This window comes from Esox lucius, chromosome 23, assembly GCF_011004845.1.
Source record: "Esox lucius isolate fEsoLuc1 chromosome 23, fEsoLuc1.pri, whole genome shotgun sequence".
NCBI lineage: Eukaryota > Metazoa > Chordata > Actinopteri > Esociformes > Esocidae > Esox > Esox lucius.
This window is the reverse complement of record NC_047591.1, coordinates 6,034,384-6,057,413: the sequence shown is the minus strand read 5'-3', so window position 1 is coordinate 6,057,413 and position 23,030 is coordinate 6,034,384. Positions and strand designations below refer to the sequence as shown.

The 23,030-nt window shown below is 40.4% G+C and overlaps 1 protein-coding gene across 1 annotated transcript; it reads right to left on the bottom strand.

The window, feature by feature from the left end:
• Positions 1–5,555: 5,555 nt before the first annotated feature.
• Positions 5,556–21,814, bottom strand: LOC105006387 (polyserase-2). The gene is made up of 10 exons (XM_010864893.4): positions 21,732–21,814; positions 15,477–15,497; positions 15,186–15,345; positions 14,634–14,902; positions 14,382–14,521; positions 13,883–14,168; positions 13,610–13,781; positions 12,615–12,871; positions 10,650–10,747; positions 5,556–6,455 (listed from the first exon to the last, which is right to left on the bottom strand). The coding sequence occupies exons 1-10, from the start codon at positions 21,787–21,789 to the stop codon at positions 6,069–6,071; spliced, it is 1,848 nt and encodes a 615-aa protein (XP_010863195.4). The 5' UTR covers positions 21,790–21,814; the 3' UTR covers positions 5,556–6,068.
• Positions 21,815–23,030: the final 1,216 nt, after the last annotated feature.

Here is a 23,030-nt window from a genome sequence, read left to right as displayed (position 1 = left end):
AGATGGGCAAAAGTACACAGACACTGGACAGAGGAAGATTGGAAAAATGTGTTATGGACAGATGAAGTTCAACCGGAAGTTCTTTGAGATGAGAAGAGATGAGATTGAGTCTGTAACATCATGAACAATAGACTATTAAATGCGGCAAAAAATAATTGAATTACTCTCTCCCTTGACAACCGGGTCCGTGATTAGTATTTCATCCAGAAACAAGGTTATCAGTCCATTCTACAATGCCATGCCATACTCTGTGGACAGCACTTGAATGGAGCCAATTTACACCAACACCAGGACGATGACCCAAAGCACAGCTCCAAACTATGCAAGAACTATTTAGGGAGGTAGCAGTCAGCTGGTATTCTGTATATAATGGAGTGGCCAGCACAGTCACCAGATCTCAACCCTAATGAGCTGTTGTGGGAGCAGCTTGACTGTATGGTATGTAAGAAGTGCCCATTAAGCCAAACCAACTTGTAGGAGGTGCTTCAGGAAGCTTGGAGGGAAATCTCTGATTGCCTCAACAAAATGACAAGGAGAATGCCAGAGGTATGCAAGGCTATAATTGCTGCAAATGGAGGATTCTTTGACGAGAACAAAGTTTGAATGACACAGATATTATTTCAATAAAAAATAATTATTTCTATCTATTGTCAGTGATTATTTTAGCCTGACCGTGTAAGTGGAGCTGGCCAAGAAGAGTGAATGTGTGAGTGAGTGCCTGACTGACTGATCACCCATTGTTTAATAGCGTAGTGGTTAGAGATGCAGACTGTTGTCAACCGGGGCTCGATTCTTGCTACGGACCAAACAAAGTAGGCATTAGTATTTGTTCAGGATAGGCAAAAACTTTGCTGGCTACAACCTTCAGTAGCTACATTATATTAAGTGTAATATTGCTATAGACAAACTGCACCGACTAGTGACATTTGGATTTACATAATGTATAATGTACAGTAGTTCACTAGCTAGTGCGATACTGGTCTCATTCAGTTAGGGAAGATGAGGAGGAGACAGGTTTTGTTATTGTTTAGAGGCAGGATTCTAGAGGCACTGCCCCTTTAAGGAGGAAGAAGATCTGTGATGTTGGTTTTACGGGCAATTGTGTCAACCTTTCCATTCTGGTTTTTCAAGTTCACCTGGAGAAATGTTAACAAAAATTAAAATCACACAGTCATCACACAAAAAGTGACTTCCTCTTTCCAAACAGCTAATTGCATTGTAAGAGAAATGTTTCCATTTTTCATAAGGGTTTTTCAAATAAATTTTCAGGAAGTGTTTGTGGGTGTATATATTTTTCATGTTGATTCAACGTACATTTGTTAGACAACTGGCTACCAAAAGATAGTAAGTTACCGTGACATAACATTAAAGTTGAAAGTCAGTTTGCTCAATATTTGGGCATACGAATTGAACCAGTCTACACTCTCAAGTTTGAGTTAACATAATTCAACTTTCTAATTGAATTACCATACATTCCACTTTAACATTAAACTGTTTGTGAATTGACATCTTAAGGCCTTTCTCCAAGGGCCTGGATATACCCTAATGCAGTAGTATGAAACACTAACAAGCCTCAATAAGCATGCAATTCACATTATGTTCAAACTCATCCATTTAGTTTTACATGAATTCAAATAGAATTCTTCTTTTATTAGCATATTTTCCAGTGTATAGGGAGTTACTGCACTAAATTGAGTATGGCAACTATTACCAGTACAATATCTGTCAAATATTATTAGATTTATTTAACCATTATTTAACAGAGGGTCATCAACATGATCCAAGTTCTCTTTTTCAGATTAGCCATCATAAAATATCAAAGTTAGCAACATACACTAAAAATGAAATGCTATTGGAGGATCCTTTTGGGGTTCTTCATTGAAACTATGGGGAAATTAATAAAATCTAGAAAAATCTGTTTCTGTAACCCTGAACTCTGTGACCCATCAATAACCACACCCACCCGCCCACAGCTTAGTACTGCCTCTCAAGGACCTTGTTGCACTACTCTCTTGTATTACTGGATTCTGACCAAGATGGTGGCGTGTAGTATGATAAGTAAGTTCTCAGTTGTTACATGTACGTTTCAACCTCTGTAACCTCATTGCTGCAGTACATGCATTTCAGTTGCACATGCCACGTCACACCTTCAATTTGCCTGCACTGCACATTTAGAATTGCCATGGTACATACATTTCCTTTTGCAGTCAGAATTGCCATTTGTACTTGCATTTTCACAACTATTAATTTCCCACTTGTACATACAGTACTTAATACTTTTCTTCCCTCCCCTATTTGCCTTAATTTCTCAGTTTGAAGTGCCACTTGTAACATACACTATATCAAAGGAACTGAGAAAATGAAATTAACCAAATACCACAAAGTTTTCTATTTTAATTGTGTTAACAAATGTGTCTGTTTATTTCTATTTCCATTTGTATATAGGTTATTTCATATCAACACTCTCTGCAATCACAGTAACATACATACTGTGTACAGCAGTACAGCATACAGTTGCCCTGGTGGTCATGTGATTTTGGCATTGCAGGGTAGAACACATTACTTTTGACTTTTAAGTGGGAGCGCTGTACACTAAATTAACACAATCACAAAATGGATGTCTCAAAAAAAGCTAAAAATGTGTCTGCAGTCAACCGTGCAAAGCAACAACCAACAGGAGTCTTGCATAGCTACGGATGTAAGCTCTTCTTTACCTCCTGTAACCAAGGACGTCACTAGAAAATCATGGATTGGGGGGCAATGCCTAGTTTTGGGGGGTCTGGCCATAGTCCCCAAAACATATTAGATCATTAGAGTAACAAGCATAAAATAGATCAAAATAAGGTTATTGTTGGTCAAGGTTGGCTGAAATTATACCTGTCTCATGGTTTGTTAAACACTGATTTAATATGACTTAAATTCTATCTAAAGAAATTATCCCTCTGCATTCATCCATCCAACACTAACAAAAGTCACAAATGGCTGTACTCTGTAGCCAAAATGCTATTGTCATTGTCATGCAATAGTTGATAGTAAATGAACATCTACATACAGTATATTCTGTTTCTAAGTGAGATTTCTCTGAATCATTTCAAAAACAGATTTAATCATTAGGCCATTAATCTTGGAAAAAAGTCTATAGAAAACATATGTTAATAAAAAAAAAAACATTTAACAACCGGATCTCCCTTCCTCTGAACAGAATACGTTGCAATACCTTAACTTCAAACATGAATATGTGAAACACACAGTTTTGCAACTGTTTTCCTAATGATCATTAATGACATCTAAATGTTAGCTAGCATGTCATTAATGGGAAATTTATTAAAAATATATATATATATACGATCCCGTATTATCGGCCACCTTACTATTTTGTTTAAATATATTATAGTATATTTTTATTTGTATTACAAATGAGAGATGTTAGTCTTCTTCTGGTGTGTCTACAGTTGTAGCTAGCTTTCTTGCTTTCTGGTAAAGAAAAAATAAGACTGATCACTTTCATAATACATGACATCTGGTCTTTTTTTTACCTTCATACATTTCTATAAAAAATTGTGGTGCGATAGCTGAACGGTTATATTAATTAGCAAAACATACAGTTGCTTTCCAGTGCATTTACATTTTTCCTTCTTGAACTTGAGAGGATTTATTTGAGAAGATTTATTTCTCTGACCAATAGAAATGTTAGCTACCACAGTACTTACAGAAGACAGCTCCAAGTTATGTTCAAAGCATCAAACTCAACCGAACATGCTGCCATATGAACACGAATCTATAAAATGTTGAACAATTTGTAAGAAGTTTAGATGTCATGGAAAGGTTGACAAAAAAAAGAAATCACAGAAAAAATATATTTATTTACTTAGGGGCGGCTAATTAATATTTTAGGGGGTCTAAAGCCTTTTATTTTGCAGTTAGCTTTTTTATGTTTGATATTGAAGCCTTTGAAACGTTCTACATACTGTTACTGTGTGCAACTTCAAGCATCATTGATATCTTCTTTCCATGTCTACAGCAAATTTTGTACATTAACTTAGTTACCCTTTGTAGTTAATTATATTAAATACTCCAGAGGTGGTATTATGTTGAACTTTTGCACTGCAATGTCCATAAAACATTACCAATAATAGTGGAATAGTGTTATCAACATTTATTCACCAGAAATGATTTTGAGTGCGTACAAAAGCCCACCGTCTTCTGTTGTCAAATAAAAAAGCTGCATCCTCTTTAATCTCCATTGGACATTTCTTAGAGATGCAATCATCTAATCTAGAGTCAATAGATGACGAATGGCAGATACGGTATGGGAAATTCCTCTGTCATTTCCTGGTTGCAAAAAATTCTACACAGTTCACTCAGTTTCTTTTAATGGGAGGAAACAAGCATGGACTAGTGTAGGGAGTTATTGTGCCATCTAAACATACAAAATATATAATTGTTACTGCAAGTCGACCAATTGTGGAAGTGAGTATTTTGAGTGCATTATAAGGGGAAGGTGAATGAGATCTGTGGTTGTTGCAATTCACTGAGCTTCCTCATGGAAAATAAATTCTATATATTGCCCCTTTCTTGTTTAAACATTTTATAGATTTCTTACTGTAAATCAGGTTATAGAGTGCGTGGTACCTCTATTACCTCCATTACCAAAAATTGCCAAAAATCAACAGAAGTTAGTAAGACAAATATTAAATGTAAAAACAATCTAAAATAATACATATTCAAATGTAGTCTTATACATACAGAATTGACATGGGTCAGTAATATTAGCTTTTCAAGTACAATACCAAAATTACCGGCAACAGTTACATTTGTTCTCAATATTAGTATTGCAGGTGTATATAAAGTGAGCATAGAGGGCCACGTGGACACAAATTCAAGATTTGCTTAGGCCCCATTGACAACTGCTGACAAAGTCCTGTTTGCCAGGCCATTTGCATACAGAATTGTGCATTCTGGGCCCTGTTTTCGTACACCAGTCATACTATTCTACACAATGTACAGTACAGATGAACTTATCCTCAGCAGCAGAGGTGACTCTTGGTCTTCCTTTCCTGGGGCGGTCCTCCTGTGAGCCAGTTTCGTTGTAGTGCTTGATGGTTTTTGCAACTGCACTTGGGACACATTCAAAGTTTTCACAATTTTCCAGACTGACTGAACTTCACTTGTTAAAGTAATGATGGCCACTCGTTTCTCTTTACTTAGCTAATTGGTTCTTGCCATAATATGAATTCTAACAGTTGTCCAATAGGGCTGTCGGCTGTGTATCAACCTGACTTCTGCACAACACAACTGATGGTCCCAACCCCATTAATAAGGGAAAAAATTCCACTAATTAACCCTGACAAGGCACACCTGTGAAGTGAAAATCATTTCAGGTGACTACCTCATGAAGCTCATTGAGAGAACACCAAGGGTTTGCAGCGCTATCAAAAAAGCAAAGGTTGGCTACTTTGAGGAATCTAAAATATAAGACATGTTTTGTTGTTAAGTACATAATTCCATATGTGTTCATTCATAGTTTTGATGCCTTCAGTGAGAATCTACAATGTAAATAGTCATGAAAATAAAGAAAACGCATTGAATGAGAAGGTGTGTCCAAACGATTGGCCTGTACTGTACATTGTTTGGGAACTCTGCCCTCTGCACTGCTTGTCACCCCTTGGCTCCACTACTTGAATGCAGGGTCTAAAATGTTGCATAGGGGTGGGGCATATCGGACATGGCACTCCAAGATTATGTAGTTAAGCTACTGTACAGGGCTCATCTGTAAAACATTGGTCTCAGTATCATTCCCTGTCAAAATAACATTAAATAAAATATCTATTATTAATCAGATTTTACGTAGTAAAGACTAAGGAAGCAAACATTCATAATTTAAGTAACTCTTAATTAAACCTCCCTGAGTTCAACATTACAATCACACTGGTAGTTGACGCACTCCGCCAATCACTGGCAGAAATTGATCGATTAATAGAAAAATACACTTTTGATTCGATGGAAGTTGTCAGTGGTTTGCCACAAACACTTGTCAGTGGTTTGCCACAGAGTTCCCCAGTGCAATCCTACCCTGATAGGAGGACACAGGATATTGAGATAAGCAGTATGAGGAGGGAGAAGGGTGAGCCAGCTGGGGAGGCGCCAGCGGTGGTGTTGGTGTTGTTTGTGGTGGCAGGGGATAGGAAAGATCCCAGAGTGGCTAACAGGAAGCTCTTAAAGTTGGAGGTTTTGGTGAAGACTTCGATGGAATTTGCTCTGACATCGCGGCGCCGACGTTTGTTGTTGGAAGTGCTAGGGCTGTTAGTGCTAGAGCTGTTAGTGCTAGAGCTGTTATTACTAGAGCTGTTAGAGCTGTTAATGATAGTGTTGTTGCTGCTGCTGGGAAGAGTCAACACAGCAGCCTGGTACCATGAGCTGCCCACCTGACACATCAGAGGACCACCCACATCCCCCTGTACGGAGTGAAACAGAGAAAAGCATGGGTTAACAATGGGGAGAGGTTTACTTGCCACTGAGGTGCTGTATGGGATGCACCGATCAGCAATTTTTTTGATATAAACATGGTCAAATATGTTTTGAGTGAATATTAAAATATGTTAGCATATTCAAAGGTGTAAAATGTATTGATTCAGTGAATGATGGCTACATCAGTCTTTGCAACGTGACAAATCTGTGACACTGAACTTAGTCACAATTGCCTCTAACATTGTTTTTTACTGTTACATAACCTAAGGTAGTGTAATATATCTTCCAAATTCAGCTGTCAGAAATGTATATGAAAAAATTTACATATGGTTCCTGAGACTTGGCTGGTCTATGACTTTAGCCTGAGAAGTGTAATTTAGATGGATGATATGAAACAACGTATGTGGCCATTGAAGGCTAACACTTGTGTATTTACTTTGCATATATTTGGTTGCACGGTATGGTGCAGCCGGGGCCCCACCCTGGAGCCAGGCCCGGGGTTGGGGCTCGTATGCGAGCGCCTGGTGGCCGGGCCTTTCCCCATGGGGCCCGTACGAGCGATGTGGGGCCGCCTTCAGGTGGGCTCACCACCTACAGGAGGGACCATAAGGGGTCGGTGCGGAGAGGATCGGGCAGCAGTCGAAGGCGGGGGTCTCGACAACCCGATCCATGGACACGGAAACTAGCTTTAAGGACGTGGAACAACACCTCGCTGGCGGGGAAGGAGCCTGAGATCGTGCGTGAGGTTGAGAGGTTCCAACTAGAGATAATCGGGATCACCTCTACGCACGGCTTGGGCTCTGGAACCACACTCCTTGAGAGAGGATGGACTCTTCACCACTCTGGAGTTGTCCATGGTGAGAGGCGGCGGGACACTTGGGTGAAGAGAGGGGCGGAGCTGTCAACTGATCACCACCTGGTGGTAATTGGATCCGTTGGCGGGGGAGGAAACTGGACAGACTCGGCAGACCCAAGCGTACTGTAAGGGTCTGCTGGGAACGTCTGGTCGAGTCTCCTGTCAGAGAAATCTTTAACTCCCACCTCCGGCAGAGCTTCGACTGGATCCCAAGGGAGGCTGGTGATATTGAGTCCGAGTGGACCATGTTCTCCACGCCATTGTCGAAGCGGGCGCTCAGAGCTGTGGCCGTAAGGTCTCCGGTGCCTGTCGAGGCGGCAATCCCCGAACCCGGTGGTGGACACCAGAAGTAAGGGATGCCGTCAAGCTGAAGAAGGAGTCCTATCAGGCCTCCTGAGAGCAGCTGACGGGTACCGGCAGGCAAAGCGGACTGCAGCCCGGGTGGTTGTGGAGGCAAAAACTCAGGCCTGGGAGGAGTTTGGTGAGGCCATGGAGAAGGACTATCGGCTGGCCTCGAAGAGAGGGAAACAGTGCCCTACCAACATTGTTTACAGTAGAGGTGGGCAGCTGTTGACCTCAACTGGGGATGTCGTCGGGCGGTGGAAGGAGTACTTCGAGGATCTCCGCAATCCCGCCGTCACGTCTTCCATTGAGGAAGCAGAGGATGAGGGCTCAGAGGTGGACTCGTCCATCACCCGGGCTGAAGTCACTGAGGTAGTCAAAAAACTCCTCGGTGGCAAGGTACTGGGGGTGGATGAGATCCGCCCTGAGTACCTCAAGTCTCTGGATGTTGTGGGGCTGTCTTGGCGTGGGGTGGCGGTCGGGGACAGTGCCTCTGGGATGGCAGACCGGGGTGGGGTTCCCTCTTTTTAAGAAGGGGGACCGGAGGGTGTGTTCCAACTACAGGGGGATCACACCTCTCAGCCTCCCCGGGAAAGTCTATGCCAGGGAACTGGAGAGGAGAATACGGCCGATAGTAGTACCTCGGATTCAGGAGGAACAGTGTGGTTTTTGTCCGGGCCGTGGAACACTGGACCAGCTCTATACCCTCTATGGGGTGCTGGAGGGTTCATGGGAGTTTGCCCAACCAGTCCACGTGTGTTTTGTGGATTTGGAGAAGGCATTCGACTGTGTCCCTCGTGGCATCCTGTGGAGGGTGCTTCGGGAATATGGGGTCCTGGGTCCTTTGCTAAGGGCTGTCAGGTCCCTGTGTGAGAAGCTTGGTCACCCTGGAGGAGCTCAGAGTAGAACCGCTGCTCCTCCACATCGAGAGGGGTCAGCTGAGGTGGCTTGGGCATCTGTTTCGGATGCTTCCGGAACGCCTTCCTGGGAAGGTGTTCCCGTCCCAACCGGGAGGAGACCCCAGGGAAGTCCTAGGACACGCTGGAGGGACTATGTCTCCCAGCGTGCCTGGGAAATCCTCGGTGTCCCCCCGGAAGAGCTGGAGGAAGTGTCTGGGGAGAGGGAAGTCTGGGCATCTCTGCTTAGACTGCTGCCCCCGCGACCCGGCCCCGGATGAAGCGGAAGAAGATGATGATGATGATGATGATATTTGGTGCAAATTGTTGTAAAATGTTGGTACAGTGAATGTGCTAGCATGTTTATAATGTATTCCAGGTTGAAGATGGCGAAGTGCAACAACAACAGTTCACATTGAAAACCACACTCCATCATCACCACTACACATTTAATGTTGCTGTTTTTTCTTCACTTTTTATCAGCCGGCTTCAAAAAGCTGTAAATACAATATTTTTTTTTAGGGTCCCATTTAGCTCAGTTAGTAGAGCATTGTATTTGCAAAACCAGGTTGTGGGGTTGATTCCCACGGGTGTCCAGCATGTAAAGAGTAAAAGACATGTATGCATTCACTACTGTTGCAGTTCTGTATTACAATGTCTGCTAAATTACTTGATATGTAGACATTTTGCAACTAGGTAATTCTCGCTTGCCTGAGTCTGCCATTGATAGACTTGAGGAGATTAACATACCTTTTGAATTTGAAATAGACAAGCCTTGGAATTGCCTTTTAATTTTATGTTGATTGCCCTGTATTTCTACCTGTCATGTCAGTTTATTTTTAAATCGTGCAAGTGGAGATGGGGAAACATTTGTGCAAGACTTGGAATCCCTGGTAATAATAATAATAAGTTTTATTTGTATTGTATTGGTAAAATGTGCTTGCATATAGTACTTGCCATTTCCGGAAAAGTATTTGCGTTGAGACCAGTTTGTTATGGTTTTGGATGTAACCTGATCTGTGTACCCACATAAAGCAGTCACCATTTCAGGAAAAATAATTGTGACCGCCCGAGTGGTCAAAACGATTAAGTTGTGGTGTCATCACTATTTTATATCCTGAACTGGCAAGCACTGTGCACAGCTTTAGGGATCTGGTGACTGAGCTGGCCACTCCGTTATAGACAGAATACCAGCTGACTGCTTCTTCCCTAAATCGTTTTTGCATAATTTGGAGCTGTACTTTGGGTCATTGCCCTGTTGTAGGTGGAAATGTGCTACAATCTAGTGCCGTCCGCAGCCTTCCTTTTTCAAGATCCTTTTTACCTCGTGCGAATCTTCCATTTTACCACCACCAAAGGACCCCCAAACCATGAAATTGCCTCCACCATACTTGACAGATAGCGTCAAGCATTACTCCAGCATCTTTTAATTTGGTGCGGCTGGTGTTCTGTGGATGCTATTTAATGAAGCTGCCAGTTGAGTAACTGTGAGGTGTCGGTTTCTCCAACTAGACACTCTAATGTATTTGTCCTCTTGATCGGTTGTGCACCAGGGCCTCCCACTCCTCTTTCTATTCTGGTTCGAATTCTGTTCGATGAAGGGAGTAGTACACAGTGTTGTACGAGATCTTCAAGTTTCTTGGCAATTTCGCACATGGAATAGCCTTCATTTCTCAGAACAAGTATAAACTGACCAGTTTAAGAAGAAAGTTCTTTGTTGCTGGCCACTTTGAGCCTGTAATCAAACCCACAATTGCTGATGCTCCAGATGCTCAACTAGTCTAAATAACGCCAATTTTAGTACTGTTTAATCAGCACAAAGGTTTTCAGCTGTGCTTACATTATTGGAAAGGGGTTTTCTAATGATTCATTTGCGTTTTAAAATTATGAATTTGAATTAGCAAACACAATGTGCCATTGGAACACATTCAACCTGTGCTTTCCTTGAGGTTTAGTACGTAACTATTTTTTGCATTGGCAAAATATATTTTGTTTAACCTCCTATTTTGGGCTGGATGTGTAATGTGTTATTTATATTTGTATTATCTAGAGTGTACATAGAATTATTATTTTAGATTCAACTTTACCTCTGCTAGTGCCACTGTTCCTGTGCAAATGTTGACAGTAGATGAAACATTACCACAATCCACCACAGTGGTCTGGATCTGTCGCAGAGTTTGCCCAGCTGAGAACATGGAGCACAAATTTGGTTTAGTACTTGTATTTCTATACTTGTGAGGGTTGTTTTAGGGACCAAAATCTATTCCCATAAAAAGTCCTATTTTGCCTAACCCTAAATCTAATCAGGACCCAACCCTAAAAAATTAATTCTAGCAAAAGGTCATTCTGGTCCTCAGACATATTATAGTAATACTTGTGAAAATTCCAACTATCCTCCAAAAACAGTGGTTCTTACTCAAAATCTCAAGGAAAAAACCTACCTGGAAACAAAAGATTATCCCTGCAACCAAAATAGGATGAAGTAGAAACCTAACACATTATTCTCTAACTGGGATAGCTGAAGAATCCTTGTTAAAATCTTTATTTGTCATAGTGCAGCTTTAAGGCTTCCACCATTATTTTATTTATTTTTATCCTGTGGAAAAGAGATCTCATGTATATACACTGATGAGCCAAAACACTATGACCAATCACAGATGAAGTGAATAATGTTGATAATCTCCTAACAAGGGAAACCCTGGGTCTGGGCATTTGTGTGGATGTCAATTTGACACGTGCCACCTGCATAAACATTGTTGCAGATCTGGTACACCCCTTCAAGGCAATGGTATTCCCTGATGGCAGTAGCCTTTTTCAGCAGGATAATGCTTCCTGTCACACTGCAGACATTGCTCAGGAATGTTTTGAGGAACATTATGAAGAGTTTAAGGTGTTGCCCTGGCCTCAAAATTTCCCAGATCTCAATCTGATTGAGCATCTGTGGGATGTGCTGAACCAACAAGTCCAAACCATGGTGGCTCCACCTCACAACTTTCAGGATCTGTTGCTATGTCTTGGTGCCAGATACCACAGCACACCTTCAGGGGTCTAGTGGAGTCAATGCCTCAGAGGTTGACGTTGTTATGGCGGTACGCAGGGGACCAACAACATATTAGCCGGATGGTCATGTTTTGGCTCATCAGTGAATACACGATCAAGTACAATCACTCATAAAAAAAAAACTCTTATTTGGAGCCAAATAATGTTTTGTAACTGCTAATTTCAACGTAGGATATTCAAGGAATTGGTATGTTATAGAGTTTATCCAGCATAAATGCCTGCTATTGTTGCATACTGTAGCTTTGGTCTCTGAAAGCCCCTCTACTAGGCATCTCTTTAAGGAAATAAGTATTATTTGCATTAAGGCAATTAGGCAATTAAGTATATGCTGTGTTTTACTAACATTCATTTGATAACAGTTGTGCTAATCTGTGGCTTTCATTCCTCTTCTCAGAGGTGATGGAAAGTTAGAACCTGACTTCTATCTTAATCCTGCTCTGCCTGTCTGAAGTTTCTGAGTGCCTGGTAAACCAACAGTTAACCTGTCATTGTGATTTACACAATGTCCTAAAGGAGATCATATCTGCTGTAGACAACAACAAAACACCTTCAGATGATTCAGTCAAAGCTAGACTTACTATTATCAACCATTGCATCCTAACTAATAAACTCGGCAACTTGGGGTTCTCGGAAGACTGTCTGGCCTGGTTTGAAAACGATTTCGCTCATTGTATACAATGTGTCAAATCTGAACGCCCACTGTCCACACCTCTGGCCGTTTCTATGGGTGTTCCTCAAGGTTCCATTCTCTGAGCGACCCTATTCTTTGCATGTATTATTAATGTTGTGTTTGTTGCCAGTGACACTGTCTTTTACACAACTGGCCCCTCTCTGAATACTATGCTGGCCACCTTACGAAATAGCTTTATTAACATCCAACATGCCGCTTTTGATTGTCTTCTGTCTTTGTCTTTCTACACTGGCAGTCATTCTCAATACAAGTTGCAGGCAAATGTGAATACAAAAACTCTGAGAGTATTCCATCCACTCACCTCCACCCTGTCCTGTGGCCCAGCCAGCCACCCAGCAGTTAGTCCCTACACTGAAGGTGTTGGTTCCCTGATCCAGACAGATAGGCTGGATGAAGTTAGATAATGTGGGTTGGCTGGCCAGTCGGAGAATGGCCACGTTGTTGCCCGTCAAGTTGCTCATTGTGATGTTGATGACATTCAGTTTCACCTCATTTGGGTTGGTGCCGTTTTGATCCAGACGACCCAGGATCACAGTCCACAGAGAGGCATTGGGCTGTCTGGAGAAATGGAAGAAGTAACTTTTGTTTTATGAAAAGCTTTAATGATTTATAAATGACAACCTTTATCTAAAACAACATTCTGTTATAGCTTTGCATACAATTAGGTGGTAATACTTGATAGTCATTTGTTAAGGAGACAACACATGTGGCTCCCAAGTGGCTCTTCATTCAAAAAGCTTACAAATCGACCAGGAGCTATAAACATGTGTTTTTCTCTAATGTTAACTACATATATTTCTACCTAGCCAAACCATTAGAACACCTGCTGAAAAGTGTTTTTTCATCTTTTAATGTCACTGGAAAAATCTGCCTGGATCAGAAGAATGTGCACTCCCTACTATTTATTGTTATACGCCATCTATATTCAGTTTTAAGTTGTGTTCAGATAGTTGTTGTTTTGAGCAAGAAAATCATGCAAATCAAAACCAGCTGTTCAAAAAGAGCTGTTTGTTTATGAATCACCCAGCGATATTATGAATGTGGTATGAATGGGTTATGTTATGTATCTGTTCAGTCCTTATTACGGAACCTTTAAACCATCCAGCTGATCAGAATGGTAAAAGCAGAATTGTACAGTGATGTTAGACTGATTTTGGCAGATAACTAGTACAGTTAATACTACAGCAAGGTCATATGAAGTAATTTAATGTAATGTTTTTTGTCATGAATGAGATTCAACGCACCAACTAACCTTGGCCACTCGTTTTGCAGGTAACTGACGTAAAGTTAATTTACCTGGAGACGCAGTTAGCGTCGCTCATGACAGAACCCGACGCAACTAACGTGCCCCCACAGACGTGCACGCCATTTATCTGCAGGCTGGCTATCCAGGGCCACAAGCCTGCTGTCGCTAATGACGTTCCAGCACCAACAGCCGAGTTCAATGGGGCGGATCCACACACCACAGCTACAGAGACAGATCATATTCAGTGATCCAACAGTCAGATCAGTTGCAGAGGGATTCACTATAAGGTGTTGAAATAAGCCCAAGATAGTTATGGTACATACGAGGTAGAGTGGGTGTGACGGTAGTACAGGGGGCACTGGTGGAGGTTGTAGGGGCTGGAAGACCAGAGCAGGTGAAGCTGAGGTCAGAGTCAGTCCCACTGGAGCAGAAGGGGACGAAGCCTGGCTGGTTGGAGCTAATCATGCTGTTGATCCAGGTCTGGTACTGGGACACTCTGGCATACACTCCTGGGACATTTGGCTTGGCACAGCCGTCTCCAAAACTCACAATACCAGACTGGATCCAACGACCGGCCTGTTTGCTCACCATCGCACCTCCTGAGTCCCCCTACACATACAAATAATTATATCACAGATTAAACTGTAATTATAAAAAATATTGGATATTATTTCTGGATTAGTTCAAGTCACAGAAGAAGAAGCACTGTTAATAGAGCATCCAATAATCATTTTTAAACTAGGACTTGGTAGGTTTGATATTAGCTGGGGAATTGTCCCAAAGTGTATTTCACTCAGACTGTAATAAGCTCTGAGATTTTACCTGACAGGAATCCTTTCCTCCAGCTGACAGACCGGCACAGATCATGTTGTTAGTGATTGTGCCAACTCCATAGCCACAGTTACACTGCCTGTTCCCCACTACTGGTATAGACACTTCCTGTAGTGTGTTTGAGACGGACCCTAAAGACATGGAAGACACATTCACACAATTAAGGAAAATATTTTACACAGATTAAGAATACATGTAATATTATTGACGTTCCATTAGATTTTTATCTCATCATGATCTAACCTCCACTGCTAGTAGTGCCCCAGCCAGTGACCCAGCTAGTAGTTCCTGTGTAGAAGGTGCTGGCTGGTGCAGCTAAACAGATCGGCTGGATAAAGCTGGTAAAAGTCACTGTGGAGGACAGCTTCAGCAGGCACAAGTCGTTGTCATTGGTACTGCTGCTGTAGTTGGGGTGGACGGTGATCTGAGATACCATCAGGCTCACTGAGTTTGGGTTGGAGCCTTGCAGGTCCTGGAGGCCCAAGATGACCCGCAAATTAGAGTGGATGGAGCTGGGGGAGAACAGTTATAATTTACAACTGTGTTAAAGAACCCATCTCAGCGATGTAAGATATATTTTATTTTCTACTAATGACTTCTAACCCTTCTTTGCAATCCACTTCTCATTTTTAAACTGGAAAGTAGGGATCAGAAGGAAAGTTGGTCTCATAGTATTTATATTGTACCAAAAACAGGTTTTGAGATAAAATGTCATTATCATTATGGAAATAGTACAATATGATGAAAAACATTGTCCATTCATATTTGACTGAAGTGTTTTGTTTGAGTCCTAACCTGAAGCAGTGAGCAGCTGTCAACACCCATTGATTATTGATGAGGGAGCCGCCACAAAAATGTCTGCCGGATGATTGTAGACTGGCCTGCCATGGCCAGCTTCCAGGAGTGGCTGTCTGACCCCCCACAATCTTAGTGTTGAGTAGAGGCATACCACACACTACAAATACAGATGGACAAGGGATAAAAATACAGCATATACAAGATGTGAAGAGATTTAATGCTCTTTAGTATGGTTGAAACATTGAATTAGGAATATAAAGAATTTAACTGAAAAAGGAGGGGACTTACCATCCAACTGAGAGTGGGACCCTAAAAAACAAAAGAAAAAAAATGTTTGGTTTGGGCACAATGGACAAACAAGTAATTAATTACTCTTTTGCAAAGCAGTGGTTTTACAGCATTGAGACACAGCTCTGTCAGTCTGTAGATTATTCATGCATTTCCTGACAGGAAAGTGTTTATTTAGTGTCTCTACTGTACATAGCTTTTCTTTGAGCATCTTGTCATGAGTCTGTAAGTTGTTTGGCAATACAGCATCTGTCAAAACTAATTTCACCATGTTCCTTACTTGACAAGTTTGTCTCCGGAATGTTTTTAAATAAATATTTACTCTCATTACTCATTACTACATTTTAATATTTGTTGTCTGATACTAATACAAAATAATACTGAGGAAATTAGTAGATAGCTGTTTATACCAAACTGTTTATTCAGACCTAGTGTGGAAACAAAAGAAAAAAGAACAGAAAATAAATTGGGCATATTATAGTAGAAATAAATTGTCTTAGAAGGATACTTCATCAAATAAGGTTTAAAACTTTTTGGCATCTTTACTGTTTGGGACAATATGGCTGCCTCTTCTGATCTAGTTTCATTCATTTGAACTAATCTTAAAGAACTGGACACATTAAAACTTGCTTCTGAAGTAAAGTCACGTCAGTGCTGGTCTGTCCCTAGATGAGAGACCAGATAATGTTGGAAAGGGTGCTGAAGGACCAGTAGGGGACACTTTCCTCTTTGGTGTAGACCTCAAAATCCTGATGACCCAGGACTGTGAATGGGACATTGCCGTAGGTATTGTTCTGTGTGCTGTCTTTAAGATGGGATGTTAAATGGGTGTTCTGATACTGTGGTCACTAAATATCCCATGGCACATGTGCTATGAGTAAAGGTGTTAACCGCCTAAATTACCAATCTGGACCTCATCAACATGGCTTCCCAATCATCCCTAGCTTCCAATTGGCTCTTTCATCCCCTCTCCTCTTACTGAAAAGAGGAGGGTTAGGGTTACTCTAACTCTAGCAGCACTCTACTGTTACGATAATGTATTAAATGAATACAATATGTCATTTACTCTGAAAAAGACAGTCATCTTTATTAGTCAAATGTGAATAAAGTCCACTGTTGAATTGCAGTCATAGAAACACTGTCTTTTAAGACTAGGCAGCTAAATGAGAGCAGACAGTGAAGTATCAACCAGACTAACGGCTATTGGAAACCAGAAGCAGTTTCTCCCAACTGTCACATGTGAATGGAACGTTGAGGTCATCTGTCTATCTTGTGTGTTTGTGGTACCACTTGCCACTTGCCACCAATGATTAAAACAAAGATTAAGACTGGAAATTCCTCATTGTACTTTGCCCTTAAGACAATGAAAAATAAGCATTGTATTGATGACTCAACCTTACTGTTTCCTGTTAGATGGAAGGTGTAACATTAAGCTTTGTGTTAAACAAGTTTTAAAAAGCAATTTAGTTGCCTTGGTCAATTCTCCAAAGCCATTTAATCAGTGCATTCTGTTAAATATAGTTATTTAGTTAATAAAGTCACTTATTCAGAAATACCACAGTCAAAAACGAAAGAACCAAGTGAATTGATGATAAATAGATGCAAATGTTCTAGTGTTCAAAAAATGTATTCAGAATGTGTGAATCTTGTTGTGTGTGAATCTTGGTTTGTGCATGTGTCAGAGAAAGACTGTGTTTACATATAGACTGAAGGTGATTGTGCTAAAGTGAACGCCTATTGTCCTCAGACATTTTGTAAGTGGTAGTTTTAGTTTTGCCTGGGGGTAGAAGTTACATTTCCAGTCTCTATTCTGGTTATACTCGGCTGATCACAATCCTTGGAAGAGCCCCATGATGGCAGGTGATGCAGTTGCCTAACATGTCAATGAAGTGTATAATTTTGCTGGTTTCTTTCCAAACCCAGTTTGTTCAGCTGCCTGGGGTTAAAGCCGAGCTTTCTCCCATCCCTCACCTCTGTGAAGTGGCGTCCTCTGTGATGTGCATGGCAAAGAACTTTTGGACCGCCTTTTCAGCGACCCCGTCGATGTGTTGGGGCCGCGTTCTCTTTCTTCCATCTCGAGTCCATGATCAGCCCTAACTCGGCCAGGGCTCTAGCCATGTTCCTTCAGGCTTTTTCATTGTTAATGGAGAACACGCCAAGTGGTGTTCAAAGTTGATAATTGAGTTGGTCTTACATGGCCAGGTGAACAGGGAATACAGGGTGGGCTGAACACAGACATTTGGCCATCATTGTGAGAGACGTTACTGTGTTTTTACTACCCCAACCCCCTGAATAATTTATTTAACCTGTCTGAGAGTGAGGTGTCTGTGACAGTAGCAGGCTTTTCTGTTATTGTGTGAAATCCCGGCCAATAATGTCTCGTCTGATGTTATTATGGGTCCTTATATGACATTTTGTCTCGTTTTCGCTTTTATTTATGCTTGGATGTTGCCATTAATCTACTATGTCAGATTTGTATGTGTTTTAATAGGCACTGTAGGGTAAGGATTGTTGAAAGTCAGAAGGAAGCTTGTCTGTCAGGGAAACATTTATCTTTTATTTTATTTTATGAAAATATGTATGGTTTGGAATTTTTTATAAAAACATATTTGTAATATTATTTCTTTTTTATATTGGCTCTATGTCTGGATATGCCTTTTTCCTGGAAAAAATATCTTTATTTCAAACAAAATAAGTAAGAACTTTCCAAAACGTTTATTTTTTATATATATATGCAAGTACAGCATGTCTGTTTTTAAAATTGAGTCATTTCTTGACAGTAATTTAGTTTTTTTCTGAAGCTGGTCACGTGTACAATTTCATGCCAAGTATAGAGCTGGAAATTTGCATTTGTCCTGCATCCTGTGATCATCCTAGTTTTTATGGAACGATCAGATGTTGTTTATTTAATTTATGTTGTTATTTATTTTTTAAATGACACTGCATCATTAAAGTATGATTTGCTCAGATCCTTTTCATCTCTCTCCCACACATTCACATACATACACACACACACACCATCTCTATGAAAGCCAAATAGTTCATGTCTCTATCATAATCCATTCAAATCAGTTTTCACCTTTGACGGATGGCATGAATTATGATTAGTAAATCAATGGGCACCAAAAAAAACTGGGTGCAAAAAATGAAATAATTTTTCTATTTAATTACTTATTTGCCTTACATCCTTTTGCAGCAAAGTTTACATAAACAGTGGCAATATAACATTTGCATATCCATGGAACCTATTAGCATCATGTCGGCTGAATGAATCATGGTTCTGACAAACTATACATACAGTACCAGACAGGCTCACTCTCTCACTGAACATGATGACACAACATACAGTTGTGCTCATAAGTTTGCATACCCTGGCAGAAATTCTGAACATTTTGCCAGGGTAGCCTTTAAGGATAGTGATCATATGAAGCCATTTATTATCACGTTGTTTTTGGCCCCTTTTTCAATCATAATGATAACAGAAATCACCCAAATAGCCCTGATCAAAAGTTTACGTACCCTTGAATGTTTGGCCTTGTTACAGGTATACAAGGTGACACACCCAGGTTAAAGGTTAATTCCCCACACCTATGGCTTTTTAAATTGCAATGAGTGTCTGTGTATAAATAGTCAATGAGTTAGTTAGCTCTCACATGGATGCACTAAGGTGGCTAGATACTGAGCCATGGGGAGCAGAAAAGAACAGCAAAAAGACTTGCTTAACAAGGTAATGGAACTTAATAAAGATGGAAAATTATATAAAAAGATATCCAAAGCCTTGCAAATCCCATGTTCAATCATTCATTAAGAAGTGAAAAATTGTGGGCTCTCTTGATACCAAGCCAAGGTCAGGAAGATTTCAGCCAAAACCGCCAGAAGAATTGTTCGGGGTACAAAGAAAAACCCACAGGTAACCTCAGGAGAAATACAGGTTATGTACATGTACATTCAAAACCGTGTACTTTCGGTCCCGGGTGGGGCGGGGGTGTGGGCTAAGCCCCGAATGTATTGTGATCCTAGCGACTCCTCTGCCCGAGAACAACTTGACTCACCTCACAGCTTCTGGCACACTGTAATTTGGGGTAACGAGACCAAAACAGAGCTTTATGGTCACAACCATGTTTGGAGAGGGGTCAACAAGGCCTAGGACCTCAATACATTGCAGATATGCTCAATGAATATAAACCCAAACGAACACTCAGATCATTAGGATCACATCAGCTAGAAATACCAAGGGTTCACTCTAAGCAAGGAGAGTCTGCTTTTAGCTATTATGCCAGTCGCAGCTGGAACCAGCTTCCAGAAGAGATCAGATGTGCTCCTACAGTAGTCACATTCAAATCCAGACTCAAAACACATCTATTTTACTTTGCATTTAATGAATGAGCACTGTGCCACTGTCCGTCCGACTGTTTTCACTGTCCTTTATTTTATTATATTTTTTATTCTTAACTGTATTTGATTTTATATTCTTAATGGTTTTTATTATTTCTTATTTCTGTAACAGTTCCTCTGTCAAATGGATATTTATGTAAAGCACTTTGAATGACCATTGTGTATGAAATGTGCTATATAAATAAAATTGCCTTGCCTTGCCTTGCCTTGCCATAGTGAACAGAATACTATCTCCACTTTGAAGCATGGTGGTGGCTCACCGATGTTTTGGGGGTGTGTGAGCTCTAAAGGAACTGGGAATCTTGTGAAAATTGATGGCAAGGTGAATGCAGCATGTTATCAGAAAATACTGGCAGACAATTTGCATTCTTCTGCACGAAAGCTGCGCATGGGTTGCTCTTTGACTTTCCAGCACAAGGCCAAGTTGATCCTCCAGTGGTTACAGCAGAAAAAGGTGAAGGTTCATGAGTGCCCATCACAGTCTCCTGACCTTAATATCATCAAGCCACTCTGGGGAGATCTCAAACGTGCGGTTCATGCAAGACGACCAAAGACATAGCCCCAAATGTGTTGTGAGCCTAGCGACGCCTCTGAACCTATCTAAGTAGCAGGCAGTGTTTACACAGCCAGCTACTCAATGTTGCCGTTCCACTAGCACCACTCTACTGTAATGTTAACATGGCTAATGAGTGAAGAGCAGGAACACTTCTGGCTCAATGCATATACTCTCTGTCAGAGCCCTGGGTTCAGAACCAGTTTCCACCTTTCACATCTGTGTCTACTCAACCTTTTGGCTCTGATTTCTATTATCCATAAAAGCCTTGTAAAAAAATAAGGAGAGTGAGCATAAACTATCCTTTAATAACATTATGTAATCTCTGTAAAAACCAAAAGGATTGCCAGCTAAAACTGTTCACAGGTTTTAATTACTTGTTGAAGACAAGATAAGACAGAACGCTTGCATAGCCTCAGGGTACTATGTGAATGAGCTCCATCTAAAAACAAGTCTGCATTTGATCCGAATCCAATCGTATATAATGAATATGAATGTAGTGAAACGTCACTGTGTATGCTACGAGTCTAATTAAAGTTTATGAAGAAAACAACATTTTAGTTGAATTGCTGCTTTGCCAGCAAGTAATATGTATAGGGGAGATTACATGCTTATTTATAAATAAACAACAATTTATAAAATTACAGAATGTATTCATTTGAGTTTATTAGGCATATATCTTATCAAAATATAAAATCATCAGCATTTTTGTATTTCCTTACATTTAAGGAAATACAAACATTCCTTTCCTTGTCTGTGAGGAAAACTATTCCTATCATCTCTCTTATTTGTAATACTTTAATATAAGGCTACAGTAATATTTCAAGTGTTTTGGCTTATGTAGGTTTTAGTGTGAATTTTCTACTTACCTTCTCACTATATTTTTCTACCCTGAAAATGTTGTGATGTAGAGTTGATGATTGTCTTAAGCAACTTCCTGCAATACCCTCTGTTGTGTTTCATTTATTCACTGCCTAAGATCGTCTTCAAGAATACACATGTGTCTGAGTCCCCAAACAACATCCATTTTGCCCATGTGATTTATGTCCCTATGTTTGACAGAGTTCAACATTCAGCCTTACAGTAGGGTTAACAGCACCTTTAAAATAATACAGTCATAAGGTATTCACATCCTGACCGTACCCCTTTAACTGCCTTAAGTGGCTTTGCCTGTAGTCTAATGCATGTCCATATAGCTCACCAACCAACACAGTTCCATACCCCAAACAAACTCCTTAAGTTCAGGGTCACCAGTCAATTAAAGAAAAGCAGTGCAATAATGAGAATTGTTGAGAACTGTCACTTACCTTCTGAAAGAAGAGCAACTAGTAGAGTCACCAAACAGATTGCTTTGTATCCTTCCATCCTTTAAATTACCACCACTATAACCTTTCTCCCTCAGTATTTATTTTTATATACAGTTCCTGGTCTCGACTCCTCCCTCCTTTAACTCTCACAGGTATCTGTGTAAAAGACACACCCCCTCATCCTGATATGCCTGTGCTCCTCCTCCCCTCCTGCTTCATTCCAAGTTAAACATTAGAACCTGGAAGGAATATTGCCATGAGGGAAATGATCATTTTCCATTTCTTTAATTTGTGACCTTGTCTCAGATGTAAATAGATGCAGTTACCCTTTGCAATTATTTCCACTCTTGGTAAATATGCAAAAAAGCTATAAAAAGTGTAATTGTTGGTTATGAGCTTGACCTTGAAAGAATTATAGCCTTGGATTTAGATAAAACTCTTTAAAAAAAAAAGAAAAAATATTATTGAAGAAGAAAGATTTAATATTCAGTTATTAGCAACTGTAGTATTTCTTATCAACCACATTTAATAGAAGTATCTTCTCACTGATATGACATTCACCGCATCACCACATCAATCAATCAAATGTATTTATAAAGACCTTATTACATCAGCAGTTGTCACAAAGTGCTTTTACAAATCACCCATGCTGAAACCTCAAGGAGCAAACAACAAAAGTGTTGAAGCACAGTGGCTAGGAAAACCAAAATGTAGGAAATAACCTAGAGATGAACCAGGCTCGGAAGGGTGACCAGTTCTCTTCTGGCTGTGCCGAGGGAACATTTTAAGGGTACAAATTGTAAATATAGTTGCGTAGGAACAATGGACGGGGTCCTCCAAAATGGTGAGTATAGGAAAATGATCTGGTAGGGTACACTCACCCTGTATATCTTTGTGTACTCATATAGACCTCTATCACAACAATCACCTGTCTATGATGTGTATGCCTTCGTATGTGTCAAAGAGAAATACAGCTTAGAAGTACATTGAGTAAATACAAAGTACTGCCTTATAATCCAAGGGGGACTTTATGGATTCTTGAGGCTTTTTTGTACATCATGAGAAATGGTATAAAAGAAAATCAGCACTGTTGGACAAAAGGGGTGGAGGAATCAGGTTGGGGGTCTGTATGCTTGTTACACGTGGACTATTTCACAAAACATTTTACCATCGACTTTTTGAGTTATTAAGCATTTTAGACACCAAGAATAATAATAATAATACTAACATTATTACTACCGGAGAACCCCTAATAATTAATAAATGCATGTGGGCTGTGTCCAGAGTCTATGAAACCTA

Excerpts from the sequence above, each read along its gene's own strand:
- LOC105006387 (XM_010864893.4), bottom strand. The coding sequence starts at position 21,789 with ATGGAAGGATACAAAGCAATCTGTTTGGTGACTCTACTAGTTGCTCTT. Across the intron at positions 10,748-12,614 it reads GGCCACAGGACAGGGTGGAG|CTGGGCAAACTCTGCGACAG; the intron begins GTGAGTGGATGG and ends CCATGTTCTCAG. Across the intron at positions 6,456-10,649 it reads GAACAGTGGCACTAGCAGAG|GGGGATGTGGGTGGTCCTCT; the intron begins GTAAAGTTGAAT and ends CACTCCGTACAG.